This window comes from Salmo trutta, chromosome 37, assembly GCF_901001165.1.
Source record: "Salmo trutta chromosome 37, fSalTru1.1, whole genome shotgun sequence".
Classification (NCBI taxonomy): Eukaryota; Metazoa; Chordata; class Actinopteri; order Salmoniformes; family Salmonidae; genus Salmo; species Salmo trutta.
This window is the reverse complement of record NC_042993.1, coordinates 13,048,451-13,076,449: the sequence shown is the minus strand read 5'-3', so window position 1 is coordinate 13,076,449 and position 27,999 is coordinate 13,048,451. Positions and strand designations below refer to the sequence as shown.

Genomic DNA, 27,999 nt, shown 5'->3' with positions numbered 1-27,999 from the left:
CATGACGTCACCTGTATACTACCTTGACCGTTTCTAAAAGCCTATGAGCACAGAACACTTCGAACTGCTGAGCTGTCTTGTTTTTACAGAAAACAAACAACTGTGTAAATACGTTGGTAGCTACACGTTTTATCTATAGGAAATTATATTTTATTCTCAGTTTTGAACGGAGAACTGTTTTCTTTCGCAGAAGGGGAGAAAGTGGGGAACGTTTTCTTTTCGTACTCTTTGTAGGCATACAACCACTTGTCGAAGTATTGGGAATATCCATGGTGAAGTTTACAGCCTATTCCTACTGCTACCCCGGAGGTTAACAGCGAGCCTCAAGAGTAATCGCCGAGATTGTAACTTCATTTTTTCACGCATGATTTGATAAGCAGTCATACACCTGTTGCAAAAGAGAGGTTAGTACTCTGAGAATGGTGTGGATTTTGAGTAACCTACTAACGTTACTCTGTAATTTTAAAGTATGTGAGTTGTTTTTGATCATGAAAATACATATGGAAAAGTAACAGTTACATTCTGTCCAGTGTTCACATCTAAGGGTGATTGTTATGAGTTTCTCGATATAAAAGGTATGTCGGCCTAATCATTCTATGCAGGATAGTAGGCCTATTGGTAGCTAGCTAGTATGCATACTGAGGAGAAACAGCATATCCAAATGATGTGGTAAATTACAATATAGCTAGCCCTGATCAGTAGAGACATGTTTATTACACATTTATTCCATAGAAAAATAACAATTTCCCCTTCAGCCTGGACTATTAGTCAAATCAGCTAAAAACAACTCACTTTGCCCTTTGGTTTATTTAACTTGTTTAACCCACGTCTCTCCAGTCAAAACGTTTATTAACTTTCATGTTCCGTGCTATCTATTTATACAGGCTGGGAATAAGACTGGGTGTCAAATTGACCATCACAGGAGCTGTGAAGCAGGGCCACTCTGAACTTCAGCTAACTCTTTTCATTTTCTACTTTTGAGCGAGAAAAAATGACTGAGAAAAAGAACGGTGAGTGTTCCACACACATCCAGACATTGTGCTTGCCACATATTTTCCTCTATATTTGACATCAGACATCAGTGTTAAAGATTAATAGAACTGGCCACTGCTTGCTGTTTGATGGGGTAAGCTACCTTTTTGTGGTGTCGAGTTTGTGATCTAGATAGGAACCTTTTAAATATATATTTTTTCATACAGTCTGTTTTTGCCGAAGATCTTTCAAATAATTTCACTTTTATAAAAGGACACACTCTTAGAAAAAAGGTGCTATCTAGAACTTAAAAGGATTCTTTGGCTGTCTCCATAGGGGAACCCTTTGAAGAACACTTTTTGGTTCCAGGTAGAACCTTATGGGTTCTATGTAGAAACCTTTCCCCAGAGGGTTCTGCATGGAACCCAAAAGTGTTCTACCTGGAAACAAAAGGGGTTTTCCTATGGGGACAGCCAAAGAACCGGTTAGAAACCCATTTTTCTAAGAGTGGAGTAATACTTTATCCATGTATCTTTGATTCTATATTTATTATTATCTATAACACAAGGAACCTCTTTTATTATCTAATTGGGGCATCCAGAGTTATTTCTGAATGGAGAACATTATCCTTCACCATTATCAATCATTTAACAATGTTTACAAAATCCAGTGGGTTCTAGCATTGCTTTACATTGAAACATAGAATCTGACAGAGAGATGCTCACCAGGACTCTCTGACAGATTCTATGTTTCAATGTAAAGCCATTGTAAAACCCGAGTCACCATCCAATGAACAACATCTCAGTCTCCTTCTGAGTTGATCCTGTACAGTGTAGCTGAAACAGTTACAGCGTGACTGGTGATTGTTGTGTTGTCTGGTTTCGTTTTGGTCTGGGTTGAGGTGTGGGCTCAGGTGTACAACACTGTGGTCTCTATCTGTGGTTTAGTTGCTGAAACTGCTGATTTGTGGCATTCCATGACTCATTGATTGATGTGTGAGACATTTTAGTCACAGTTCAGAAACATATGTAGCTTTATGAAATTGTCTTTCTATTGTGAAATGAGGCAGAATACCATCTTCCTGAGAGAGACACAAGGGAATGAACTAGGCCTTTCACCTGGGTGTATCTCCCTTCAGCAAAGGATATGTGTATTTCCCACACACAAATTGTACACAGGTAGAGGCTAAAACAATAGCAGGGCTTGTTCTCCAGCTCCAGGCCTGTGACTCCAGGATCCACTGGAGTGGGTTTAGGAAATGTGGGGCTTTCTTGGAACCAGCAGCTGGAATACTGGAAGGGAGACTGGCCTGAGATAAAGTCAGCCCTTAGACAAGATCTGGTTATGTCAATAGGATCTGTGGTCCCTTCCTCACCCCTGTCATTACTGAGAGTCCTGGGCAGGAACAATAACACATTTATCTATTGATACGGCCTCACAGGACATAGGTGGATGGGTTTGGGATGGGTTTTGTAGTTGTGGAAAGTTTTTGTTATCAGTAGAATGTCTCCTCAAAATCAACAGGGTTGAGAATCGCTTTTGTACAGAGAAGGAATGTTCTAATTGAAATATGTAGTGCAGGGTTCTGCAATGTGACTGGGTATGAATGGTTCTGCCTTCTAGACCATACCTGTTTCAAACAATCAACTAATCATGGTCTTCATGAGTGTTAGTGCTGGGTTGGAACAAAAGCCAGCACACCCATGAGCCAGTGTATCATGGCTCCAAACTGATATCTGGAAAAGCCCTTGAATCAGCAGCCTATAACATGTGCTGAGTCAGGGTTCTCTGGGGTTGCCATAGGTGACTGCACCAAAACTGCTGTTATTGTTTGAAAAGAGTCAATTTTATTATATAATGTACAGTCATCACACTAACAGAGCTTCACTGTATGTTATGCATGTTAACTGTGTGTTTTATTGGTGTCTCTGAGGAATCTTTGGCCTGGTCTGCTAACTACCTCTCTCAAAGAGTGCAGTGTATAAAGTCAGAAAATCTGCTGTCTCAGTCACTGTCTGTCACCAAGGGAGTACCCCAAGGCTCGATCCTATGCCCCACACTCTTCTCAGTTCACATCAACAACATAGCTCAGGCAGTAGGAAGCTCTCTCATCCATTTACAGTATATGCAGATGATACAGTCTTATACTCAGCTGGCTCCCCCCTGGATTTTCTGTTAAATGCACTACAACAAAGCTTTCTTAGTTTCCAACAAGCCTTCCAACTACCCTTAACCTTGTTCTGAACACCTCCAAAACAAAGGTCATGTGGTTTGGTAAGAAGAATGCCCCTCTCCCCACAGGTGTGATTACTACCTCTGAGGGTTTAGAGCTTGAGAGCTTGAGGTAGTCACCTCATACAAGTACTTGGGAGTATAGCTAGTTGGTACACTGTCCTTCTCTCAGCACATATCAAAGCTGCAGGCTAAAGTTAAATCTAGACTTGGTTTCCTCTATCATAATCGCTCCTCTTTCACCCCAGCTGCCAAACTAACCCTGATTCAGATGACCATCCTACCCATGCTAGATTACGGAGACATCATTTATAGATTGGCAGGTAAGGGTGCTCTCGAGCTTCTAGATGTTCTTTACCACTCGGCCATCAGATTTGCCACCAATGCTTCTTATAGGACACATCACTGCATTAAATACTCCTCTGTAAACTGGTCATCTCTGTATACCCGTCGCAAGACCCACTGGTTGATGCTGATTTATAGGCCTCACTCCCCGCATCTGAGATATCTACTGCAGCCCACTTACTCCACATACAACACCCGTTCTGCCAGTCACATTCTGTTAAAGGTCCCTAAAAGCACACACATCCCTGGTTCGCTCGTCTTTTCAGTTTGCTGCAGCTAACGACTGGAACGAGCTGCAACAAACACTCAAACTGGACAATTTTATCTTAATCTCTTCTTTCAGAGACTCAATCATAGACACTCTTACTGACAGTTGTGGCTGCTTTGCGTGATGTATTGTTGTCTCTACCTTCTTGCCCTTTGGGCTGTTGTCTGTGCCCAATAATGTTTGTACCATGTTTTGTGCTGCTACCATGTTGTGTTGCTACCATGTTGTTGTCATGTTGTGTTGCTACCATGCTGTGTTGTCATGTGTTGCTGCCTTGCTATGTTGTTGTCTTAGGTCTCTCTTTGTGTAGAGTTGTCTCTCTTGTCGTGATGTGTGTTTTGTCCTATATTTATATAAACTCAGCAAAAAAACGATGTCCTCTCACTGTCAACTGCGTTTATTTTCAGCAAACTTAACATGTGTATGAACATAGCAAGATTCAACAACTGAGACATAAACTGAACAAGTTCTACAGACATGTGACTAACAGAAATTGAGTAATGTGTCCCTGAACAAAGGGGGGGGGGGGGTCAAAAGTAACAGTCAGTATCTAGTGTGGCCACTAGCTGCAAGAAGTACTGCAGTGCATATCCTCCTCATGGACTGCACCAGATTTGCCAGTTCTTGCTGTGAGATGTTCCTCCACTCTTCTACCAAGGCACCTGCAAGTTCCCAGATTTTTCTGTGGGGAATGGCCCTAGCCCTCACCCTCCGATCCAACAAGTCCCAGACGTACTCAATGGGATTAAGATCCAGGCTCTTCACTGGCCATAGCAGAACACTGACATTCCTGTCTTGCAGGAAATCACGCACAGAACAAGCAGTATGGCTGGTGGCATTGTCATGCTGGAGGGTCATGTCAGGATGAGCCTGCAGGAAGGGTACCACATGAGGGAGGAGGACGTCTTCCCTGTAACGCACAGTGTTAAGATTGCCTACAATGACATCAAGCTCAGTACGATGATGCTGTGACACACCACCCCAGAACATGACGGACCCTCCGCCTCCAAATCGATCCCGCTCCAGAGTACAGGCATTAGTGTAACACCCATTCCTTTGACAATAAACGCGAATCCGACCATCACCCCTGGTGAGACAAAACCGCGACTCGTCAGTGGAGAGCACTTTTTTCCAGTCCTGTCTGGTCCAGCGACAGTGGGTTTGTGCCCATAGGCGACGTTGTTGCCGGTGATGCCTTACAACAGGCCTGCAAGCCCTCAGTCCAGCCTCTCTCAGCCTATTGCGGACAGTCTGAGCACTGATGGAGGGATTGTGCGTTCCTGGTGTAACTCGGGCAGTTGTTGTTGCCATCCTGTACCTGTCCCGCAGGTGCGATGTTCGGATGTACCGATCCTGTGCAGGTGTTGTTACACGTGGTCTGCCACTGCGAGGGCGATCAGCTGTCCGTCCTGTCTCCCTGTAGCACTGTCTTAGGTGTCTCACAGTACAGACATTGCAATTTATTGCCCTGGCCACATCTGCAGTCCTCATGCATCCTTGCAGCATGCCTAAGGCACGTTCATGCGAGCAGGGACCCTGGGCAGGGACCCTGGGCATCTTTCTTTTGGTGTTTTTCAGAGTCAGTAGAAAGGCCTCTTTAGTGTCCTAAGTTTTCATAACTGTGATCTTAATTGCCTACCGTCTGTAAGCTGTTAGTGTCTGTTAGTGTTCCACAGGTGCATGTTCATTAATTGTTTATGGTTCATTTTACAAGCATGGGAAACAGTGTTTAAACCATTTACAATGAAGACCTGTGAAGTTATTTGGATTTCTACGAATTATCTTTGAAAGACAGGGTCCTGAAAAAGAGACATTTCTTTTTTTGCCTAGTTTATATATTTTTTTAATCCCAGTCCCCGCCCCGCTGGTGGCGTTTTACCTTCTGGTAAACTGTCATTGTAAATACGAATTTGTTCTTAATTGACTTGCCTAAATAAATAAAGGTTAAATAAAAATTAAAAACCGTACAGTATACAAAAGCCAAATAAATGTTTTCATTTTGAGCAACTGTACTTGATGTTATTATTTTAACGCTCTCTCAGTAAAACCCATGTATCTTATTGTTGATGCATAGTCCACACTGATTGGCAGTGGTGAGTAAGGGGGAAAAAAGTGGAGGATTTCCTCATCACTCTGAAGAGCCATCAGCTGCCTGTAAACTGTGCCCATATCCAGAGGTATTGAGTACAGACGGCAGACCCCATGGCCTTACAGGACCCCCAGTGTTTTCTCACTGAATTCCAGTCTCCCTTCTTTGTTTGCGATGTTGATTTTCCTCTCTTTTAATTGGCAGAGTATCAGGTTGATGCTCGTTGGAAACAGTGTTATGTTATTGATAAGAGACATGCTCATCCAGCATGCTGTATCTGTACAAGCAGCTAGGGTGATCCAGGTAGTGGGTGGCAGGTAGCCTAGCGGTTAAGAGCGTTGTTAACCAAAAGGTTGCTAGTTTGAATCCCTGAGCCGACTAAGTAAAACATCTGTCTGTGCCATAGAGCAAGGCATTTAACCCTAATTGCTCCTGTAAGTCGCTCTGGATAAGAGCGTCTGCTAAATGATTAAAATGTAAAAATTTGAAATATGGTGCAACTGTTTGTGTTGTTGGTGTTGAATGATGTCCTCACTTATAGACCTGTGTATTACCTACAGAGCCTTCTTATAGACATGTGTTAGACCTGAGTTGGATCCACACACAGACTGTTGGTTTGTTTGCGCTGAGTCAGGAGCTTATCATGCCTTGCAGTCAGTCAGTGTCTCTGCTGGTCTGGTGTGTGGCATGTCTCCACACAGGCTGAAGCTGGCTGGCCAGCCTGCAAGGTTAATGATCACACCAGAACTCCACTCGCTGCACCTCAGATACCTGTCTGCAAACACAGAAGATTTACGCATGCTACCTGTGTGTGTGTGTGTGTGTGTGTGTGTGTGTGTGTGTGTGTGTGTGTTTGTGTGTGTTCTGTGTGTGTGTGTGTGTGTGGGGGGGGGGGTTTGGTTTGGTTTTGCTATCCTTGTAGGGACCAGAAGTCCTCACAAGGATAGTAAAACAAGTTTGTATGTGTGTGTGTGTGTGCGGCGCACGTGTGACTTAAGTTGTAAACGGTGCTTGATCAAGTGTGGCTTTGTTTTGTTTCAATCAAACTTGTGACTGGTTAGTTCATGGACCGTTCATCATCAGCAGCAATTTAATGTAATGAAATGACCTCTCATTCTGCCCAACCTTGTGTTCTAGCTAGGGACACAGTGACAATTTGTAGGGGCTTGAGATGGCATTGAAATCAAGCTTGCAGTTTGTTTTAGCTCTATGGAAATGGAGCAGACTTTGGACTATTGATCCTATTCATTTGTACTTTTTCAATGTGCCAGTGTGTTATTATGGCACTCTCTCTTCCTTTTTACCTATCTGATTAAAACACTTTCACTTCTTCAAGATGTTCAAATGTTCATAGATGACCAGCAGGGTCAAATAATAATCACAGTGGTTATAGAGGGTGCAACAGGTCGGCACCTCAGGAGTAAATGTCAATCAATCAATCACATTTATTTATAAAGCCCTTTTTACATCAGCAGTTGTCACAAATTGCTAGAAAAGAAACCGAGCCTAAACCCCAGAGAGCAAGCAATGCAGATGTAGAAGCATGGTGGCTAGGAAAAACTCCCTAGAAAGGCAGGAACCTAGGAAGAAACCTAGAATGGAACTAGGCTGTGAGAGGTGGCCTGTCCTCTTCTCGCTGTGCGAGATTATAAGAGTGCATGGCCATTAAGGCCAGATCGTTCTTCAAGATGTTCAAACATTCATAGATGACCAGCATGGTCAGTTGGCTTTTAATAGCCGAGCATTCAGAGGTCGAGACAGCAGGTGTGGTAGAGAGAGAAGGGGGGAGAGAGAGAGGAGAGCGAGCGTCGAAACAGCAGGTCTGGGACAAGGTAGCACGACCGGTGAACAGATCAGGGTTCTATAACCGCAGGCAGAACAGCAGAAACTGGATCAGCAGCACGACCAGGTAGACTGGGGATGGGGAATGCCAGGAGTCATCAGGCTCGTTAGTCCTGAGGCATGGGGCTCAGGTCCTCCGGATGGGGAGAGAGAGAGATTGGAGAATTAGAGGAAGCATACTTAAGATCACACAGGACACCAGATAAGACAGGACAATTACACCAGATAGGACAGACAGACCACCGAAAAAAGCCTGGCACAACGTAATGCACCCCTCCTAGGGATGGAATGGGAGAGCGCGAGCAAGCCAATGACTCAGCAACCTTAATAGGGTCAGAGAATCCCATTGAAGAGAGGGGAGCCCTGCAGAGACATCAAGGGTGGTTTGTCATTCAAGTGCCTTGCCGTTCACCTTCACACTCCTGGGCCAGACTACCTTCAGCGTGATGTTGAGCCAGGAGCGGTTCTGATGGGGGCGGAGCAGTGCCCCTGTGACAAAAATTTTGGACCCCCTTGTGGCCCCCCTAAATGTGGAGTATGAAATAATTTTTACATAACTAATCTTTGCTATCGTTCTTTTTTTACCTCCGTTATTAGACAGTGGCAACGCGGAACACTAATGATTATGAACATGATCTTTTGCCTGCTAATGCCTGCAATGCAGTGAAGAAAACGATATGACAACAATAACGTCTAATGTAACTGGCCCCTCTAACAATACAATTAGCCCCAGCTTGGCCCCGTCAGTTGAAATGGTCCAGAACCGCCACTGTGTTGAATGTAATGGTATGTTTTTGTTGTGTGTGTTGTTTTTGTTGTGTGTGTTGGCTTTTACAGGAAGCGCGGGGGTGACCTTCCTGACCCCATGTCGCGTGGCGGGCGTGTGTCTGACCGTGGTGCTACTGGGGGGGATTGGAGCTGCTGTCTGGGCTGTAGGTGAGAGATCTCTGCTTCTGCTCTCACATAGTAGTGATGTGTACCTTTTGGCAATGAGCAGTGCTTTATGGGCAATGTAGTTTTAGTTTTTCCATAGTACAGACAGAGACGGAAGGGGAAGCGAAACATCCCACTCCCTCATTTTTTTCTGTTTTAATGGAAGTCAATGAACTAATACACCAGAACCAGTTGCTATGACATTAGTGTCTATGGGGGAGCCACCCCCTTAAGTAGACAGGAACTGACCAGTTTTTTTTAATGGTAAACGGCCTGAGTGATCTATCTTAATTCATCCTCCCATCTTTGGTACAGATATTACCAACATTGTTTGATTGCAGTCACTGGATTTGTTTGCCGGCTCTGTGAGGTTTGCTGTTTCATCAACAGAGTGTGTATGCACTTTATAGTTTTATATTACATGTTGTTGGCTTTTGTTTGTGTGTTTGTTTTTCAAATCCTAGTAACATTTTGTATCAGAGAAGAAGACACAGGATTATATGATGGTAAGTGAGAGGGAAACCACTCCACCAAAGACAACCTCATATCGTATCTGAATCGATAGAAGGGTTTGTTTGATCCAGTATTTCATTGCTCCAACCCAGTCCAGGTGAACTCCAATCCAAGCTCGGACCTACGTCTCCGGGTGTTTGACTCGGCCGAGCGACGGTGGAGACACCTCTGTTCCTCAGAGGCCAACCAGCTCCTGGCCAACATCAGCTGTGAGGAGATGGGCTTTGTCAGGTGAGGAGATTGATGGATTGTGATATGAAAGGCTTTAGATGAAATCCAAAAGTGGGTGTCACTATCTACAGCATCATAAAAGGAAAGGGAAAGGGGGATACCTAGTCAGTTGTACAACTGAATGCATTCAACTGAAATGTGTCTTCCGCATTTAACCCAACCCATCTGAATCAGAGAGGTGCGGGGGGCTGATACCCCTATGCCTTGCAAGAAGGCTGCACAGAAATTGCTCCACCCTTGCCTGGTTGCTAAAATTCTAATGGTTTGCCTAATTTCAGCTTATGGCCACAAAGCAAGCAATGTATAGTTTAGAGAATCTAAACAGCTGTGAAATATATTTTCAAAATCAAAAAAGATTGTATTTTCAGCTGAAAATAAAAAGAGGCGAAATCTAAACTTAAGGACAGGAGGCATAAAAATAGTGCATATTGAATGGATCTACCGCTTCTCAGACTTCCTTTCAATGAGAATGACAGATCTTTACCTCACATTACTATGTGAATTTGGTTGGGTCATACAAAAAGTTATACATACTGCCCCTCTAAGTAACTTCATTGGGTTTAGGCCAGGGATCTTTCAACTGATCTGTCAGTGATAGAAGTCTCTGTAATAAAGAGATGCATGCCTTATGTCCCCTCCAGCGTGGTGAATTACTCTGTGTCCAGTATCCCTGAAGGTAGTAACGACCGTGAGGAGTTCTTCTGTGTCAATGAGAAGGAGCTGACCTATGGCAAGAAGATCAAAGAGTCTCTATATCCATGGTAAGACATTCTTTTAACACTCTTAAATCTTCTAGATGATTACCTTAAGGCAGTGTTTATTAAAGCAGCAGCCGGCTGAAAAGTAGAGAAGAGCAGGAATCTAGGGTTCCAGGCTGCTGTCTGACTGTTGTTGTTGTTTTGCAGTGACTGTGAAACTGGCCAGGTTCTAAGTCTGCTTTGTCAAGGTAGGTTCAGCTGAGAGCTTTGGTTTGGTCCCGTGATACACTTTTTACACAAAGTTATGAGAAGCAACCTGAGAGTTGTACAGGATGGCTTAACTCTCTCTCTCCTGCATCCCCCCTGTTACCTCTCTCTTTACTCCTCCCTATCTCTCTTTCTCTCCTCCTGTACCTCTCCCTCTCTTATTTATCTCTTTACTTCTCCCTCCCTATCTCTCTCTGTCTCCTCCTTCTCCCTCCCCATCCATATCTCTTTCTCCTCTATATCCCTCCCTCCCCTCTCTTTCTGTCTGTCTAGACTGTGGCAGGCGTAGTCTGACAGAGGACCGTATAGTGGGTGGTGTAGATGCTAGGCAGGGTAGCTGGCCGTGGCAGGTCAGTCTGCAGTATGACGGGGTGCACCAGTGTGGAGGCTCCATCATCTCAGACCGCTGGATAGTCAGCGCAGCCCACTGCTTCCCAGAGTAAGCCCTGAATCTTTCTCTCCATCTCTCACTCTCGCTCGCGCTCTCTCTCTCTCTCTCTCGCTCTCTCTCTCTCTCTCTCATTCACACTCACACTCACACTCACACTCACACACACACACACACACACACACACACACACACACACACACACACACACACACACACACACACACATACACACACACACACACACACTTCTTCTCATGGATTCTGTTTGCCCTTTCTCAGGAGGAATCGTCAGGTGTCTCGATGGAGGGTGTTACTGGGCTCCATCTACAACAAGCTCACCCATAAGAATGTTAGAGTTCTTGAGGTAAAGACTGTGGTGTACCACAGCAGCTACCTGCCCTTCGTAGACCCCAACATAGACGACAACAGCAGAGACATCGCTGTCCTGGCTCTGGCCCAGCCTCTGCACTTCACAGGTAAACACATCCGGGCCCATATTGTTATATTCTTATTATACTGTGATCATTTGTTGTTCTTTTTCAAGACACATCTCAGACAAAGCCACCGTGTGCTTAGAGGTAGAAGAGGGGGGGGGGGGGGGGAGAAGGGGAGTAGAGAGAAGTGATAAAGTGAGATAGAGATGAGGGACGAGTCACTATGGTAATTCCCTTCCTCAGAGTTCAGGTTTCCAGTCAGTCTACCAAACAAAGGCCCTCTTTACTGCCTGCCTGCAGTCGCCTGGACAAAGGACAATGATATCAGAATTGGACAGAATAGTTTGCCCTCTGTTTCACTGTCATTTTTCCTTTCCTGGAATCGCTGTAAGTACATAGAAAAACATTACATTGTTATAATGTGAGAGAGAAAACTCAGCGTTTCCCAAACTCGGTCCTCTGGACCGCAATGCAGTGAACTTCTTGTTGTTTATCAAGGACAGATATATTGGGCCTTGTCTGACATCTAGTGGTTGGACTCAGAATTGCAGCTATTCTCATGATAAAATATCACGCTGGTGGGGAAATTGAAAACACGCAACATCAGCCGACAAGATTAACATTGTCCGTAGTGAAAACAACACACAAGCAAGCAAGTAAACTATCTCCATTTTTGTGCAAGTATACATTTAAATTCAATTCAATCTCATCCCTCCCTCCTCTTCACCTTCTGTTTTCTGTAGACTACATCCAGCCGGTGTGCTTACCCCACTACGGCCAGCGTCTGATTGATGGCCAGATGGGGACAGTGACAGGCTGGGGAAATGTAGGTTACTATGGTAAGTGACTGTGTAAGCTTTTACATCCTTAAACTTACATCTGGTCCCAGAGCCAGATACTGTAGGATGTGGGCTTAAAGCATCTTCTGGTCCCAGAGACAGATACTGTAGGATATGGGCTTAAAGCATCATCTGGTCCCAGAGACAGAAACTGTAGGAGCTGGGTTTAAAACATAATCTGGAACCATAGAGAGACAGAGTAGCTGTATCATTGTTGTCATTGGACAAGACAGCCTCTCCCTATCTCTTTCTTTCTCTCCCTCCTCTCTCTCTCCGTATGACCTTTGAATATGTAAACAGGGACAGTGTCATAGTGTGTAGATGTGCCAAGCACTATTGACCAGGAATCAACAATCTTTTGGTCAGATATGGTTGTCGGATCACGCCATCATTAATGTGAATGGAGTAATTAATAGCTTCTCTCTCGCGCGCTTTCTCTCTGTCCCTCGCGCTTTCTCTCTCTCTCTCTTTCTATTCCTCTCTCTCGTTCTCTCTATATTTCTCGCTCTCTTTCTCTCTTAGGGACTCTTGCTGACGTTCTTCAGGAGGCTAACGTGCCGATCATCAACGACGCTGTCTGTAACGCCCCTGATTACTATGACAACCAGATCACCACCAGCATGTTCTGTGCTGGCTTTGAGAAGGGTGGTACCGATGCCTGTCAGGTAACCAGCTATAGTGACATCTAATTTCCCTGCTCTGGCAGTCAATTAATAAACTTGAACATAAAATTACACCTTCCATCCATATTCTATCTTCCACTTACAAACATGTCAATTATTTACGTCATCTATTGACATCTGAATGTGCCGGATATGAGCAAGGCTGTACCGTTGCTCTCTATCCAGATTCTAGCTTTTACATGAGAAATTGTTCATATTTATATAATCCATTCACCCAAATGAGACTGATTTTATAATGTACTGTATGTGAGTGGTTGACTTGTTTATCTCAGGGGGACAGCGGGGGCCCGTTTGTGGCTGAGGACTCCCTGTCCAAGGCCAGCCGCTACCGCCTGCTGGGGGTGGTGAGCTGGGGAACAGGCTGTGCCATGGCCAAGAAGCCTGGCGTCTACACCAGAGTGTCCCGCTTCCTACCCTGGATCTCCTCAGCCATGAGGGTGAGTACAGTACACAGACATACACGCATGTACGCATGCACACACACACGTACACAGATGCACACAGGTGGAAGTATAATCTTCTTTTCCTGTCTTATCTTCACAGACGTATCACAATTCACCAGGAGTGCACAAAATGGCGCGTACATGGGAGCACTAACCATACCTTTAAGGGATCAGAAATGACCAAAATCTTATCCCTTCAGACTTACTGCACTTCACCTGTCCAAAAACCCCATCCTTTAGGGGAACCTTGTGCAAAAATCGGATGTATAGGTCAATTCAGCTAGATTACCTGAGGAAAGCCTTGAAGTGGTAGCTTGACCAAAGAGTTATCAATATGTTTATGGTCTTGTGAAATGAGAAAGCGTCAAATGAAAAGACTTATGGGACATGCATGACAAAGTCATAGAAAATCACCACTCTGCCAGCCAATGTACACGTTGTACTGTCATGGGGATTATTTGTATGTCATCAAAGGATTAATTTTTGTATTCAGGGTTTCCATACAGTTTGACTCTTTTCAGGTGCAACAAACTTATGATACAGAACAAGCCTGTGTATCAAAATGTATTGCTCAAACAGACGTTAAAAAACATTCTGGATAGTTTTGCCATGAAGTTTCTCCTTTATATTATTCCCTTGAACAAATAATGCCAAAGTTACTGAATAGATTTTAACATAGACAACATGTAGCTGAAATTCCATGATACCTAAAATGTTTGTAACAAATTAAAACATTGGTGTCAGATAGTCAGCTCTTGAATTGTCTCTCTATCCTTTGTTTGTATCACAGATTGCAGTTCAGAGTGACTGTTACGTTCTATAATGACACATGATGTTTCTTCGTTTTGTTTTTGGTGGGGACATGAATTTAGGGACAAGTAAACAGGTGAAATGTATAGGATATTTCTATAACATGCATAGATTAGAAATTGAGCTGTAGAACGTATGAGATATTCATAGTTAAATCAGTGTTTTATTTGTTTGGCTTTATTGTAAATATTAGGAAAAGATTTTTTGAAAATAGATGTTTATTTGTAAGTGATCCATGGATTTCAATCTCAAATGTGCAATAACAACCAGAATGATGTTCTTATTAACCATTTCTGCTTCATAAGTTACTAAGGAATTACAGTTAGCAACACCAAGTCATATTACATATTCATCACAGGATGATGCACTACGCTGCAGAGATCATACTCAGCTGTGTGTTGTCAGTTAAGGGCCTATTACCTGCTGAGAACCACAACTACCTTATTGGTAGAGAATTAGCTACACAGCAACACGAGAAAAACTCTGTATTGTCTGTTGATCATCATGACTCAATTTGCTGTAGTTTATTGTGATGTAGTTTATCAAGCTTATTTGACGGTCTTTATGCTTTCATTTCCCTGTTTTATATTGTTCGAAGTCTAGTCTCTATGCAGATGACTTCAACAGATGTGAATGTATATATATTTTCTGTGAAGAAATTATGAAATTCTTAGTAAGGATGTTATTGTTACTGATTTAAACTGTTCCTTCTGTAAATGTAAATTGTTCTATTGAATATTGTATTGAAATAAAGATTTAATTTAACAAACTGGATGAAGTATGTCAAATGTCATCTATGGATATAGGACCTTAATTTGAGCCAGTTGGCTACAGAAGGAAAATAATCCAGCAGCAACAGGAAATGTGAATTATTATGTGGACTATAATTAATGTACATTTTTGTAGGGGTTGATACATTTTCCGTAATGGAAAATCAAGTGGAAATTATAAACATCCAGGAGCCTTTTTAAAGTTGTACATTTCCTTCAACCGGGTGATCAAATTAAGATCCTACATCTGTACCAGTATTATATTTTGCGGCTAAAGCCTGTCATTTCCGTAACACATAACACTTTGTATCTGGAAACAGTTGTGGAACTGGTTTTATGGACTCTGAACATTCCTGGTTTACAGGAACTGAACAATTCAGACATCCTGAAAGGTGATACTATAAATGGCTCACTATATGATCAGTTCTACAGTCAATGTGATCTAACGTATCATTAAATCATTGGATAACTCATGACTGCCCTGCATGACCCCTGCCAGGCAACCCCATTAGCCTGTGTATTTTCCCAGACCCAAATGTGCTATAGACTTATGTCCACTGGCCATGCAAATACATCTGTTGATAGTAAACCTAAAGGGTACCTAAAGTACATAACAGCTTTTCAACCTAAAGGCTTTAGCATTACTTGAATGTGAACTTTATACTGTGTGGTATAGTGAGACAGTCTCTTTTTCCCTTGGAGAAAAAAAGGACAATGTTGGGTGTCTGCTTTGGAAGTGAAATGTCTTTACTCAAATCACGGGTGTGCTCTGAGAAGGAATGAGAGAGACACAGAGAGAGAAAGAGAGAGAGAAAGAGAGAGAGAAAGGATTGGCAGGACCACCTGGAGGAGGACGTGAAAGAACCTCATCGCTTTCTGTGATAAATGCGGCCCAGCCCTGCTCAACCTGTTCACATTATTTTCTTTCCCAGGAATCTTTCTTGTAAATCAGTCCAGGGAGTTCCTTCATCATAGATAATGTTGTTTGTTCATTTGTTTAGGTCGTAGCTCAAGGAGAGTTGTATGTCCTCTCTCTCTGTGTTTTCAGGCTGGAATCATTGGCAGCAGCTAGAGGATCAGGACATGAATGTCCACTGAAGCGAATGTCTTGGAGGGGTTGGTAGAAAGTTGTTTTGTTGATGAAGAGAAGAGTAATGTCTGTATGTGGGATGACGGGACCAGGGTTTGGTCTGTCTGTGTTCCTGTTGGCTCTGCTTCATCTTCAATGCTCAGGTAGGACTGACTTGGTTGACCTTTGGTTCTGTCTTGCCAATCATACATGTAAAGGTAGTTACTGTAAAGCTACCATATTGTGTTGATTTTAGCCAATATTGGTTGGGCTCAAGAGCAGCCATCCAGACCTAGATAATTGTGTTATGATATTACAAAACTAGTTGAGAACGTAGACAGACAGCAATATTTGCAGTGGTGCCTTGGTTTCAATGATGTCCCTCATATTAGGAAAATACAATCTCAGACCAATTCACATTGGAACAGTCAAACAACCCTTTCCATGAGAAGTAGTGCGCTTTGCCTCCTAGGCAAATGAGGATTAGGCTGTGTCACAGGCTATGACTGATTATGTTGCGTTTCTCTCCTTGCTGTCTCTTCTCCCCTCCCATTTCTCTCATTCACTGTACCCATCTCTTCCTCATACCCCCTCATCATCCATCCTCCAGCCCAGAAAAAGTATACTACGCTACCAAATAACGTAACAGTGGCTGTTGGCAAGCCTGCTGTCTTCCAGTGTGGTGTGTCTCCTTCTCCTAGACAACTCAACTTCACCATCTATGGTAGCCATGGAAACAGAACCCTTATCTGCCCAGGAGACCACACTGAGTACCTGGCTGCCCAGGTGAGTGGCACAGCCTTAGCTTATATTATACCAACCATCCAGGTTACAGGTATTTGCTCTGTGCAGGCCTGGATGACGCAGGTGACCTAATTGGCATGACCATTGGTACAGCTGAAATTACTGAGAAATCCATACAGTAGCTCAATTCAGCAGGCCTGTTGGAGTGCAAAATAATTACTTTCATTGCCTCTTTATTACTTGCTAATTGGAGTCTTTATGCATCACCAGATGAGATAAGATATAATCTCTCTCCCCTCTCTCTCTCTCTCTCTCTCTCTCTCTCTCTCTCTCTCCTCCCAGTCAATAAAAGGGTACTGTGATAACACAGGTAAGGAGCTCTTTGCAATATGGCTTATCAGCAGGACGTCCCGCTCTGACAACAACACACGTGTGGTATGTGAGAGCTCAGAGCGACCACTAGTGGATGGATACCTCTGGGTGTACGGTAAATACACGTCTCTAATACACCTTCCCTGAGCATGGTATTGGACATTGTCATCATTAGCTAACCCTAATCTCTGTCTGTCTGTCTGTCTGTCTGTCTGTCTGTCTGTCTGTCTGTCTGTCTGTCTGTCTGTCTGTCTGTCTGTCTGTCTGTCTGTCTGTCTGTCTGTCTGTCTTTCTTTCTGTCTTGTCTGTCTATCCTGTCTGTCTGTCTATCTGCATATCCTGTCTGTCTGTCTCTCTATCCTGTTTGTCTGTCTGTCTGTCCTCTTCGGATACATTTTCAGAGGACGGCAGTTACTTTGCCACCCTCATTGGCTGCGTCATTGGTGGTTTCTTTGGTATCCTCATCGTCATTGGTCTGTCATACACTGTGCTCAGGAGATCTGAGAGGTTCCAGCTCTGTTTCAGTAAGTATCTCTCTCCTTCAGCCCTAACAGAGGATGGACCAGAGAATGATGCCCTGCCCTGCGATGTTCATATGGTTCTCATCTCTTTTCTTGTGTTTGTGTCAACAGGGGGAAAAGACCGTGAGGATGACATCACCACAATGGTGACAAAGGAATAAACACACTCCTTTCAATACTGTTGGATTCACTTATTCAACTTCTTAAGGTGACACTTTGTGGGGGGTTTTAGCATATGCAGAATTTGTATTGTAATTTCTATTTTTTTTAAATCATTTGCTTATATAGCAGTATGCAGTATCTGATACTAGCATCAGTTTCCTGTGTTTTTAGTCTTATTGAATGTAGCTTTACATAGGAAGTTAAACTAAATGTTGCATTTTGAAAACTTCTTACCAAAGACCATATATCATATTCTCTCTCCTTAGATTTTTGATTTTTTTTGCCTTCGTTTGTTCAGCCACAGTTCTACTATTTGTCCAGCAGAGAGCAGCCATGACAGTACTGGAACTGAAGTTCAATGAAGCTGAGATACTACTAAAGCATTTTAATAATGTACTATTATTTTGCGTCTCTGACTTTTCGTCTACTCCCGAATACTGAAGTTTATGTTCCTTTTTTATACTGCGTTTTATAACTCCATTAATTGTTTTACAGTTATGCTGGCAACCAGCTAACACCTGTTTTCACTGCATAAACAATAGAGAGCAGGACGTCTGAGTAGCTGTCTAAAGTGGTCCAGTGGAGGATCAGTAGAGGTGGTGCGATGTTGACTCAGCTGGCCTGCTATGCTCTGGTATGACTCTGACACAGACACAACTCACAGCACTTCAAATCCCACAATATGCATTGGTCATTTGTTTAGAATTACATACATTCCTTTGAGATGTATTTAGATTTTTTATGCATGCTCCCCATCTTCAGAGTGGCTTGTCAGAGGATATGATCAAATGCTCATTGACCCTTAGATGGTTTGTTTAGTGACAAATATGCCTCCTAACAAGTAAGAGTAGTGTACGTTTTGAGTGTGCCAGCACTAGCGTGCTTGTGTCAGTGCATGCATGAATGCCTACATACCACGCTTTTATTTAAGTCTAAGCTATGCACCATAGTTGTGTCAGGGATGATGCAGACATATTATATGAATACAGTGAGCTCCAAATGTATTGGGACAATGGAAATTGTTGTTGTTGTTTTGGGTATGAACTCTAGCACTTTGGATTTGAAATTATACAATGACTGTGAGGTTAAAGTGCAGACTGTCAGCTTTTAATTTGAGGGTATCCATATCAGGTGAACTCTAGAAATGACAACACTTTTTGTACATAGTCCTCCATTTGGACAAATCCACTTATATGTGTATTAAAGTAGTACAAAGTTAAGTATTTGATCCCATATTCATAGCACGTAATGACTACATCAAGCTTGTGACTCTACAAATTTGTTAGATGCTTTTGCTGCTTGTTTTGGTTGTGTTTCAGATTATTTTGTGCCCAATAGAAATGAATGGTAAATAACTTGAATACTACTTTAATACACATATAAGTGAATTTGTCCTAATACTTTTGGTCCCTTAAAATTGGGGAACTATGCACAAAAAGTGCTGTAATTTCTAAATGGTTCACCCTCAAATTAAAGCTGCATTTCAACCTCATAGTCATAGTATAATTTCAAATCCAAAGTGCTGGAGTACAGAGTCAAAACAACAAAAAATGTGTCACTGTCTGAATACTTTTTTAAAAGACTGAACATGTTTCAGGGTTGTTGTGCTAAGAAGAGAGCAGGGTTTTTGTGGAGGGAATGTCTTATGTTTGTGTTGTACCTGTGTGTTTACTTTACCCTATAACCTTTGGATAGCCCACCCTGACTGTCTCTTGTGTGAGCATACGACAATCCTTTCACTGTGGCCACAGGTTCTGTAGACTTTGTAGCTGAGGTATGCACAGTGGTGTAAAAAGTACCCAATTGTCATACTTTAGAAAAAGTAAAGATACCATAATAGAAGAGGACTCAAGTAAAAGTGAGTCACCCTGTAAAATCCTACTTGAGGAAAAGTCTAAAAGTATTTGATTTTAAATATACTTAAGTATCAAAAGTCAATGTAATCTCTAAAATGTACTTAAGTATCAAAAGTAAAAGTATAAATCATTTCAAATTTCTTTTCAAAAGCAAACCAGACGGCACCAATACAATTTGTTTTTTTGGGGGGGGGGGGGGGGGGGTGGACAGGAGCATCCTCTTACACTCAGACATACAGTAATTTACAAATAAAGCATTTGTGTTTAGTCAGTCCGCCAGATCAGAGGCAGTAAGGATGACCAGAGATGCTCTCTTGATAAATGCGTGACTTGGGCCATTTTCCTGTCCTGCTAAGCATTCAAAATGTAACGAGTACTTTTGGGTGTCAGGGGAAATGTATGGAGTAAAAAGTACATGATTTTCTTTAGGAAAGTAGTGAAGTAAAAGTATAAATTGCAAAAAATATGCATAAATAGTCAAGTAAATTACAGATACCCAAAAAAACTATGTAGTTAGTACTTTAAAGTATTTTTACACCACTGGGTATGCAGATATGCAGTCATCCAATCAATTAGTGATAGATGTGTTTGTGTTCTACAGCTTTTTCCTCCTCTCTGCTATATGGTCAGTTTTGAACATTGTGGAAAAGTTGGGTTTGCTGTTCACTTATCATCAGTAATAAATGTCTTAAAACTATTCTGGTTTCATGGAATGCTGTTGTGCTTGTAAAGTACAACAATGGAACACACGTATGTTGTCCCCAATACACACACAAACTTGGACACCACAGAATGGACTTTATCTCACAGTGTTATCAGTCCTTCATGGTGGTAACCCCCTCAGTCTCATGTCAGGTCTTCATATGTCACTGATGGTCCCTCTAACTAGTATATAGCCACTCACATTATTGTATTATCACTCGTGAAGAACTGGATACGTATTCCTCCGCAGATGCCGCGGGGATATAAATAGTCCCAGATAGCAACACGTCACCATGCCAATAATGTGCAGAGGTTCAGTCATGTGTCCCCTCTGAGGAGCCAAAATAATGGTAGGAGCCTTAGGTTCTTGACTCTGTGGTTCAGTTCACTGTGTTAGCCTTTTCATGGCTTTGTGTTTTCATTTACTTTCCACACTACTCCAAATGAGAAGCACATGATCACACAGACAGACAGACAGACAGACAGACAGACAGACAGACAGACAGACAGACAGACAGACAGACAGACAGACAGACAGACAGACAGACAGACAGACAGACAGACAGACAGACAGACAGACAGACAGACAGACAGACAGACAGACATCACCAGTAATGAGTTTTGATCTCTGAGCTATGATAGCTGTCTCTGTGAGTTGGGAATAGAGGTGGAATATTCCAAAGCATTATATTGTATTCAAGGCACCTCCCTCTCTGTGAGGTGAGCATGATCTCAATCTAACGGTTGTCATGCTTCTCTTCACTCCAAAACTGGCTTGGGAGGGACAGTTTTTTTATTTCCACTTGTAGATCTGTATGTGATTTTCTATACAGTTCTCATTTATTTATAACAATAGAGCCATTTGGACAAGATGCACTATATATACTAAAGTACGTGGACACCCCTACAAATTTGTGGATTTGGCTATTTCAGCCACAGGTGTATAAAATCTCCATACACAAACATTGGCAGTAGAATGGTCTTACTAAAGAGCTCAGTGACTTTTAGCATGGCACCGTCATAGGATGCCACCTTTACAACAAGTCAGTTAGTCCAATTTCTGCCCTGCTAGAGCTGCCCCAATCAACAATAAGTGCTGTTATTGCGAAGTGGAAATGTCTAGGAGCAACAATGGCTCAGCCTCGAAGTGGTAGGTCACACCAGCTCACAGAACGGGACCGCCGAGTGCTGAATCGCGTAAAAATCGTCTGTCCTTGGTTGCAACACTCATTACCAAGTTCCAAACTGCCTCTCAAAGCAATATCAGCACAATAACTGTTCTTCGGGAGCTTCATGAAATGAGTTTTCATGGCCGAGCAGCCGCACACAAGCCTAACATCACCATGCGCAATGCCAAGCGTCAGTTGGAGTGGTGTAAAGCTTGCCGCCTTTGGACTCTGGAGCAGGGTAAACACGTTCTCTCGAGTGAATAATCACGCTTCACCATCTGGCAGTCCGACGGACGAATCTGGGCTTGGCGGATGCCAGGAGAACGCTACCTGCCCCAATGCATAGTGCCAACTGTAAAGTTTGGTGGAGGAGGAATAACGGTCTGGGGCTGTTTTTCATGGTTCCTGCTAGGCCTCTTTGTTCCAGTGAAGGGAAATCTTAACACTACAGCATACAATGACATTCTAGATGATTCTGTGCTTCCAACTTTGTGGCAACAGTTTGGGGAAGGCCCTTTCCTGTTTCACCATGACAATGCCCCTGTGCACAAAGCGAGGTCCATACAATAATGGTTTGTCGAGATCGATGTGGAAGAACTTGACTGGCCTGCACAGAGCCCTGACCTCAACTCTATCGAACACCTTTGGGATGAATTGGAACGCTGACTGCAAGCCAGGCATAATCACCTAACATCAGTGCCCGACCTCACTAATGCTCTTGCGGCTGAATGGAAGCAAGTACCCGCAGCAATGTTCCAACATCTAGTGGAAAGCCTTCCCAGAAGAGTGGAGGCTGTTATAACAGCAAAGTAGTGTTGCACGGTATACTGGTACCATGGTAATATTATGGTACCAAAACGTTATGATACTTATAATACCAACATTTTTGAATACTGTAGTACTGTTTCATATGATACAACCGACTTTTTAAACCTACCGTTATAAAAACCTGCTGGCGCCTGTTATAACATTTTTATAAAGTCAGTTTTGTTTATAAATTCAGTTGAATTTAAGCAACAGCCACAAGTCTCTTGTATGTGTAGGTCCAATAATATCCACATAATTTTCATGCACATATCAGCGGGGATGCAGACCCAGACCCATACCCTGAGAGCAGTGCGCCTACAGTGCATTCTGAAAGTATTCAGACCCCTTCACTTTTTCCACATTTTGTTACATTACAGCCTTATTCTAAAATTGATTAAATAAAACATTTTCCTCATCAATCTACACACAATACCACATGGTGCAAATGCATACAAAATAAAAATACAGAAATACCTTATTTACATAAGTATTCAGACTTGTTGTTACAAGACTTGAAATTGAGCTCAGATACTGTACATCCTGTTTCCATTAATCATCCTTGAGATGTTTCTACAACTTGATTGGAATTCATCTGTGGTAAATTCAATTGATTGGACATGATTTGGAAAGGCACCTGTCTATATAAAGGTCCCACAGTTGACAGTGCATGTCAGAGCAAAAACCAAGCCATGAGGCAGAAGGAATTGTCCGTCGAGCTCAGAGACAGGATTGTGTTGAGGCACAGATCTGGGAAAGGGTACCAAAACATTTCTGCAGCATTGAAGCTCCCCAAGAACACAGTGGCCTCCATCATTCTTAAATGGAAGAAGTTTGGAAGCACCAAGATTCTTCCTAGAGCTGGCCGCCAGCCACACTGAGCAATCGGGGAAGAAGGGCCTTGGTCAAGGAGGTGGCCAAGAACCCGATGGTCACTCTGACAGAGCTCCATAGTTCCTCTGTGGAGATGGGAGAACCTTCCAGAAGGACAACCATCTCTGAGGCACTCCACCAATCAGGCCTTTATGGTAGGGTGGCCAGACAGAAGTAAAATACACATGATAAAATACACAAGGCACCTAAAGGACTCTCAGACCATGAGAAACAATATTCTCTGGTCTGATGTAACCAAGATTGAACTCTTTGGCCTGAATACCAACTGTCACGTCTGGAGGAAACCAGGCACCGCTCATCCCCTGGCCAATACCATCCCTACGGTGAAGCATGGAGGTGGCAGCATCATGCTGTGGGGATGTTTTTCAGTGGCAGGAACTGGGAGACTAGTTAAGATCTAGGGAAAGACAAACAGAGCAAAGTACAGAGAGATCCTTGATGAAAACCTGCTCCTCAGACTGGGGCGAGGGTTCACTTTCCAATAGGACAACGACCCTAAGCACAAAGCGTAGACAACGCAGGAGTAGCTTCGGGACAAGTCTCTGAATGTCCTTGAGTGGCCCAGCCAGAGCCCGAACTTGAACCCGATCGAACATCTCTGGAGAGACCTGAAAATTGCTGTGCAGCGACGCTCCCCATCCAACCTGACAGAGCTTGAGAAGATCTGCAGAGAAGAATGGGAGAAACTCCCCAAATAAAGGTGTGCCAAGCTTATAGTGTCATACCCAAGAAGACTCAATGAGGTAATTGCTGCCAAAGGTGCTTTAACAAAGTACTGAGTAAAGGGTCTGAATACTTATGTAAATATGGTATTTCAGTTTTTTATTTGTAATACATTTGCACACAAAAAATACCTGTTTTTGCTATGTTATTATGGAGTATTGTGTGTAGACTGATGAGGGAAAAATCTATTTAATCAATTTTAGAATATGGCTGTAATGTAACAAAATGTGGAAAAATTAAGGGGTCTGAATGCTGCACTGTATGTGTGTGTCTGTGGGAGAGAGAGTGATGTGTATGTGTGTGTGTTTATGAGATTGAGGGAGGGAGAGTGTGTGAGGAAGGGAGGGAGAGTGTGTGTGTCTGTTAACTGAAGAGTCAATAAGGTTTCATGCAGTGTTTTCCCCTTACTGACTCAATGACATGCAGATCATTATGCATGTTTATTCCTTACTCCCATTCCTCCAGCCAAATCACAGGTAGGGCTTTGTGAATATGAGCAAATCAGCAATTCTATGCAGTATTCTATTATACACTAGAAAGTGTGAAGTTAAATTCAATGTTTTCTATTGAGTCGAGGTGTGAATTTCAGTGACTGGTTCTTGGAGAACGTTGAGAAAATGTGACCAAGCGCCGGGGGATGGGACAAAAAGGATGCTTGGCCACAGATTTTTTTCCACCGTGGTATTTATATATATATGTTTTATTTTTATTTAACCTTTATTTAACTAGGCAAGTCAGTTAAGAACAAATTCTTATTTACAATGATGGCCTACACTGCCCTATGGGACTCCCAATCACAGACAGTTGTGATACAGAGTGGATTCCAACCAGGGTGTCTGTAGTGAAGCCTCTAGCACTGAGATGCAGTGCCTTAGACCGCTGCGCCACTCAGGAGCCCGAGTGGCATCGTGATACTTGGCCTGGTATCTTATCGTTTGTAAAATGTTGGTATCGTGACGAGCCTACAGCAAAGGGGTGACCAACTCCATATTAATGCCCATGATTTTGGAATGAGATGTTCGACGAGCAGGTGTCCACACATTATGTAGTGTATCTCTATTCGAGGGAACCTATTAGACTGTATTGATTCAATACATTCTGGCCAATGGCTACTCCTGTTTATACTGTGTTGTGTGTTGGCCTTTTGCATTACCCATATAACATTTTTTTAACACATCCATTTATCAGAGAGACTACAAAAATATTTAGATTTTTCTCACTCCTATTTCAGCCAAAGCTAAAATGCTGTACTGTACATAATGTCTCTCTGTGTCCTCTTAGATTGTCTTCTTAGAATGATGTCTTAGAATGTCCTCTTAGAATGTCTCAGAATGACATTGAAAGGTTCTTGGCTGACAAGATGGTTACTGGACTGGAAGGAAACTTCCTGGATTAATGTATCTCACTGTGGTGTAATCATGGAGATTTATTGTAAGGCATTCAAATATTTCAAGAACGCCCCAAATCCATTTCTCTCCAGCTCAAACTGTATGCTTCTCTAGCATTCATTCTGCTTATCAGTAGGACATGCACAAAGTCTGATATAACTGACCATAAAGCCAATCCACCGAAAGAGAATCAATGAAATAGTGATCAGTATGAGAGCTCAGTAGGTCTTGGTGTGGCAACTCAGTACCTCGTCTCACCCAGTGTTTTTAACCCTAAACAGAAGGGCACAGGCCTGTGTTTGGGGCACAACAGTGCACCTAGACGCACCACACACGTTCTGCACACGGGATCTCCATCGTCCTATAGTGTGTTTTAGGTGACAACAAAAAGGAGGGGCTATTCCTCAAGGTAAAAGGAAAGAGAAAAGACTAGGTGTGTGAAGTCAGCAGGACGACCTGAGCTACCCAGCAGACATCCCTGGACCCCTTGCCAAGACAGACCTCGCTCTCAGGTAAGAAGGGTATTCACTGGCTTTCCCAGGCCCTGTTTTACAACCATCTGTGTTGTTATGATCACTTACACATCCATAGGGTGGGTTGTTGCTATAGCACCATTAGATTCTGAAGATTGTATGGCTGTAATGGTGATCATTGTATATATTTGGACGGTCAATGTAAATTCACTTTGTAAAGTCTAAATATTCTTAGTAGGTTGAGCTAGGTTGATGTGTTCCCTAAAAAAGGCAGTTGTCAGGTAGTAAATATATGGATAGGTATCCTTGACCTTGAGTGATGACATGCTGATCAGCATGGTGACCTTCACTACTATTAGTCTGCAACAGGGAAAATGGCATTCTGGGCATATTGGAATATAATATTACAATAAGATCAGAAATATTCTGTTTCCCTCTATAAATTCAAATGTATGTGTTATGTTTCAGTATATGAATGCTCTAAAAATTTGATAAATAACTATTTGTAGTTCACAATGTCACCCATATTGTATCTGATGTGAACTATACACATAATAGTATTTAAATGTAGGATTCATTCCCAATATCGTCAGTTGGAGTTGAGGCATTAGAAAAGTAGAAAACTCATTCTAAAAACTCTGGTAGGAAAAGTTGGATTGCTAGATTTGACCTGGTCTTCAAATGGTGGAATTGTCCATTGTAAAACAAACTCGTTTTTACCAGAATGAGGAGATGGGTGTCGTATTTCTATATTTCCAAAACATTGCAGTGTAAACCCCAGTGAGTGACCAAGGTCGAGCCAAGGGTGTCCTGAGGCCTGTGGCGTCCGCCCCACATTTCCTCCCTCTGCTGTTTTCTCTCCAAACACCCACAATGCCCTCCTGCTGCGTCTCGGTGTCTGTCTCACACCACAAGGACATTTTACCCCTTCATCCTCACTGTGTTTGGGAACAAGAATGGGACTGTGCAGGAGGGCAACATAGACATAATGGTTTTAATGACATTAGTTCCTTATTGATCATACGAGTATAATCATACAGTGTAATCAATCTTCAGCTAGGAATAACAAGGGTTAATTCAATATGGTGTTAAATTCTAGAAATGACCACAATGGTTACTGGTATGTCAAATCAAATCAAATCTTATTTGTCACATGAGCCGAATACAACAGGTGTAGACCTTACAGTGAAATGCTTACTTACAAGTCCCTAACCAACAATGCAGTTTTAAGAAACTGTTTTATTAAAGTGACTATGCATAGATAATAACAGAGAGGAGCAGCAGTGTAAAATAAGGGGGCAATGCAAATCGTTTGGGTAGCCATTTGATTAGATGTTCAGGAGTCTTATGGCCTGGGGGTAAAAGCTGTTTAAAAGCCTCTTGGACCTAGACTTGTGAGATGTTATGCTATTATAACAGATGCCTTTTCTCGTCTTGCTCCCAGTCAGGTTGTGTGCAAGATGGGCCAATCCTCAGTTCTGGTTATGCTGGCAGGTAAATCAGACATTTTCATGATAAAGATGTATGGGGTAATGCAACAGATGAATTCTTCAAAATAAAATAATATTATTAAAGATTTTATGGACATTAGTACCGAAAGCTACAGTGGGCACTACAAATCAGTGAAACAACAGACAAGTTCTGCTTAGCCTTAGAAGGATTGTTTTAATGGACTTGACATTGACCTTTTGTGTCCTTCCAAGAAATGACAGTTGACCTTGACCCTTAACATGATCAAAACTACATATAAACTTAGATCCATCCACCAAATGCCAAATGTTTTAAAAATGTTTCTTATTTTTCTCTCCTAGTTCTCTGTGCATTCTTTGTGGAAATTGAAGCAAGTAAGAAAAATCTGATTTTGTGTTGTCTCTAGTTGTCTGACGGGTTGGTCAAAACTTGCTCTTTGTTAGACTCTGCTTTTCATGAGGTTTTGTTTTTATGTGACTGTGAATGAGAACTAACTATTGTCAGCAGATTTGATCACTGTCACTTAAACCAGAGTCACACACTGTGCAGGCAGTCAGAGCAACATGTGTTTTATTTGCTTGAGGTTCATTATCTGTTCTCCCTTTCTCTCCCCCCTCTCTTCTGCAGATCCATTTGTTTACAGTAAGTAGCTCATTCCTCTACACTCGTTCAAATGGAACTGATAAATCACCACCACCAAACAAAATGAACATAGTGGTATGTAAGTGACCATATTCTTATTGGATATGAAATGACATCAGAAATATGCTTCTGTCATTGGATGAATCATTGTACCTGTGTGACCCTGAGCTGTTGATTGTTGACTTTCCCAGACTATGAGAGACTACGAATTGGAGGCCTGATCATTGCAGGCTTGCTTGTAGCAGGTGGA

General features: G+C 42.5%; 2 protein-coding genes across 2 annotated transcripts; both read left to right on the top strand.

Moving 5' to 3' along the window:
- The first annotated feature begins 12 nt into the window (after positions 1 to 12).
- On the top strand, positions 13 to 14,764 carry LOC115177452 (serine protease hepsin-like). The gene is made up of 13 exons (XM_029738235.1): positions 13 to 404; positions 885 to 1,010; positions 8,586 to 8,684; positions 9,146 to 9,187; positions 9,287 to 9,425; positions 10,067 to 10,186; positions 10,331 to 10,371; positions 10,664 to 10,829; positions 11,061 to 11,257; positions 11,959 to 12,054; positions 12,577 to 12,719; positions 13,010 to 13,174; positions 13,281 to 14,764. The coding sequence occupies exons 2-13, from the start codon at positions 992 to 994 to the stop codon at positions 13,332 to 13,334; spliced, it is 1,281 nt and encodes a 426-aa protein (XP_029594095.1). The 5' UTR covers positions 13 to 404; positions 885 to 991; the 3' UTR covers positions 13,335 to 14,764.
- Positions 14,765 to 15,929: 1,165 nt separating this feature from the next.
- LOC115176480 (uncharacterized) lies at positions 15,930 to 18,388 on the top strand. Its single transcript, XM_029736515.1, has 4 exons — positions 15,930 to 15,993; positions 16,440 to 16,615; positions 16,916 to 17,060; positions 17,347 to 18,388. Exons 1-4 carry the CDS (start codon positions 15,930 to 15,932, stop codon positions 17,625 to 17,627), a joined length of 666 nt encoding a protein of 221 aa, XP_029592375.1. The 3' UTR covers positions 17,628 to 18,388.
- The last annotated feature ends 9,611 nt before the right edge of the window (positions 18,389 to 27,999 follow it).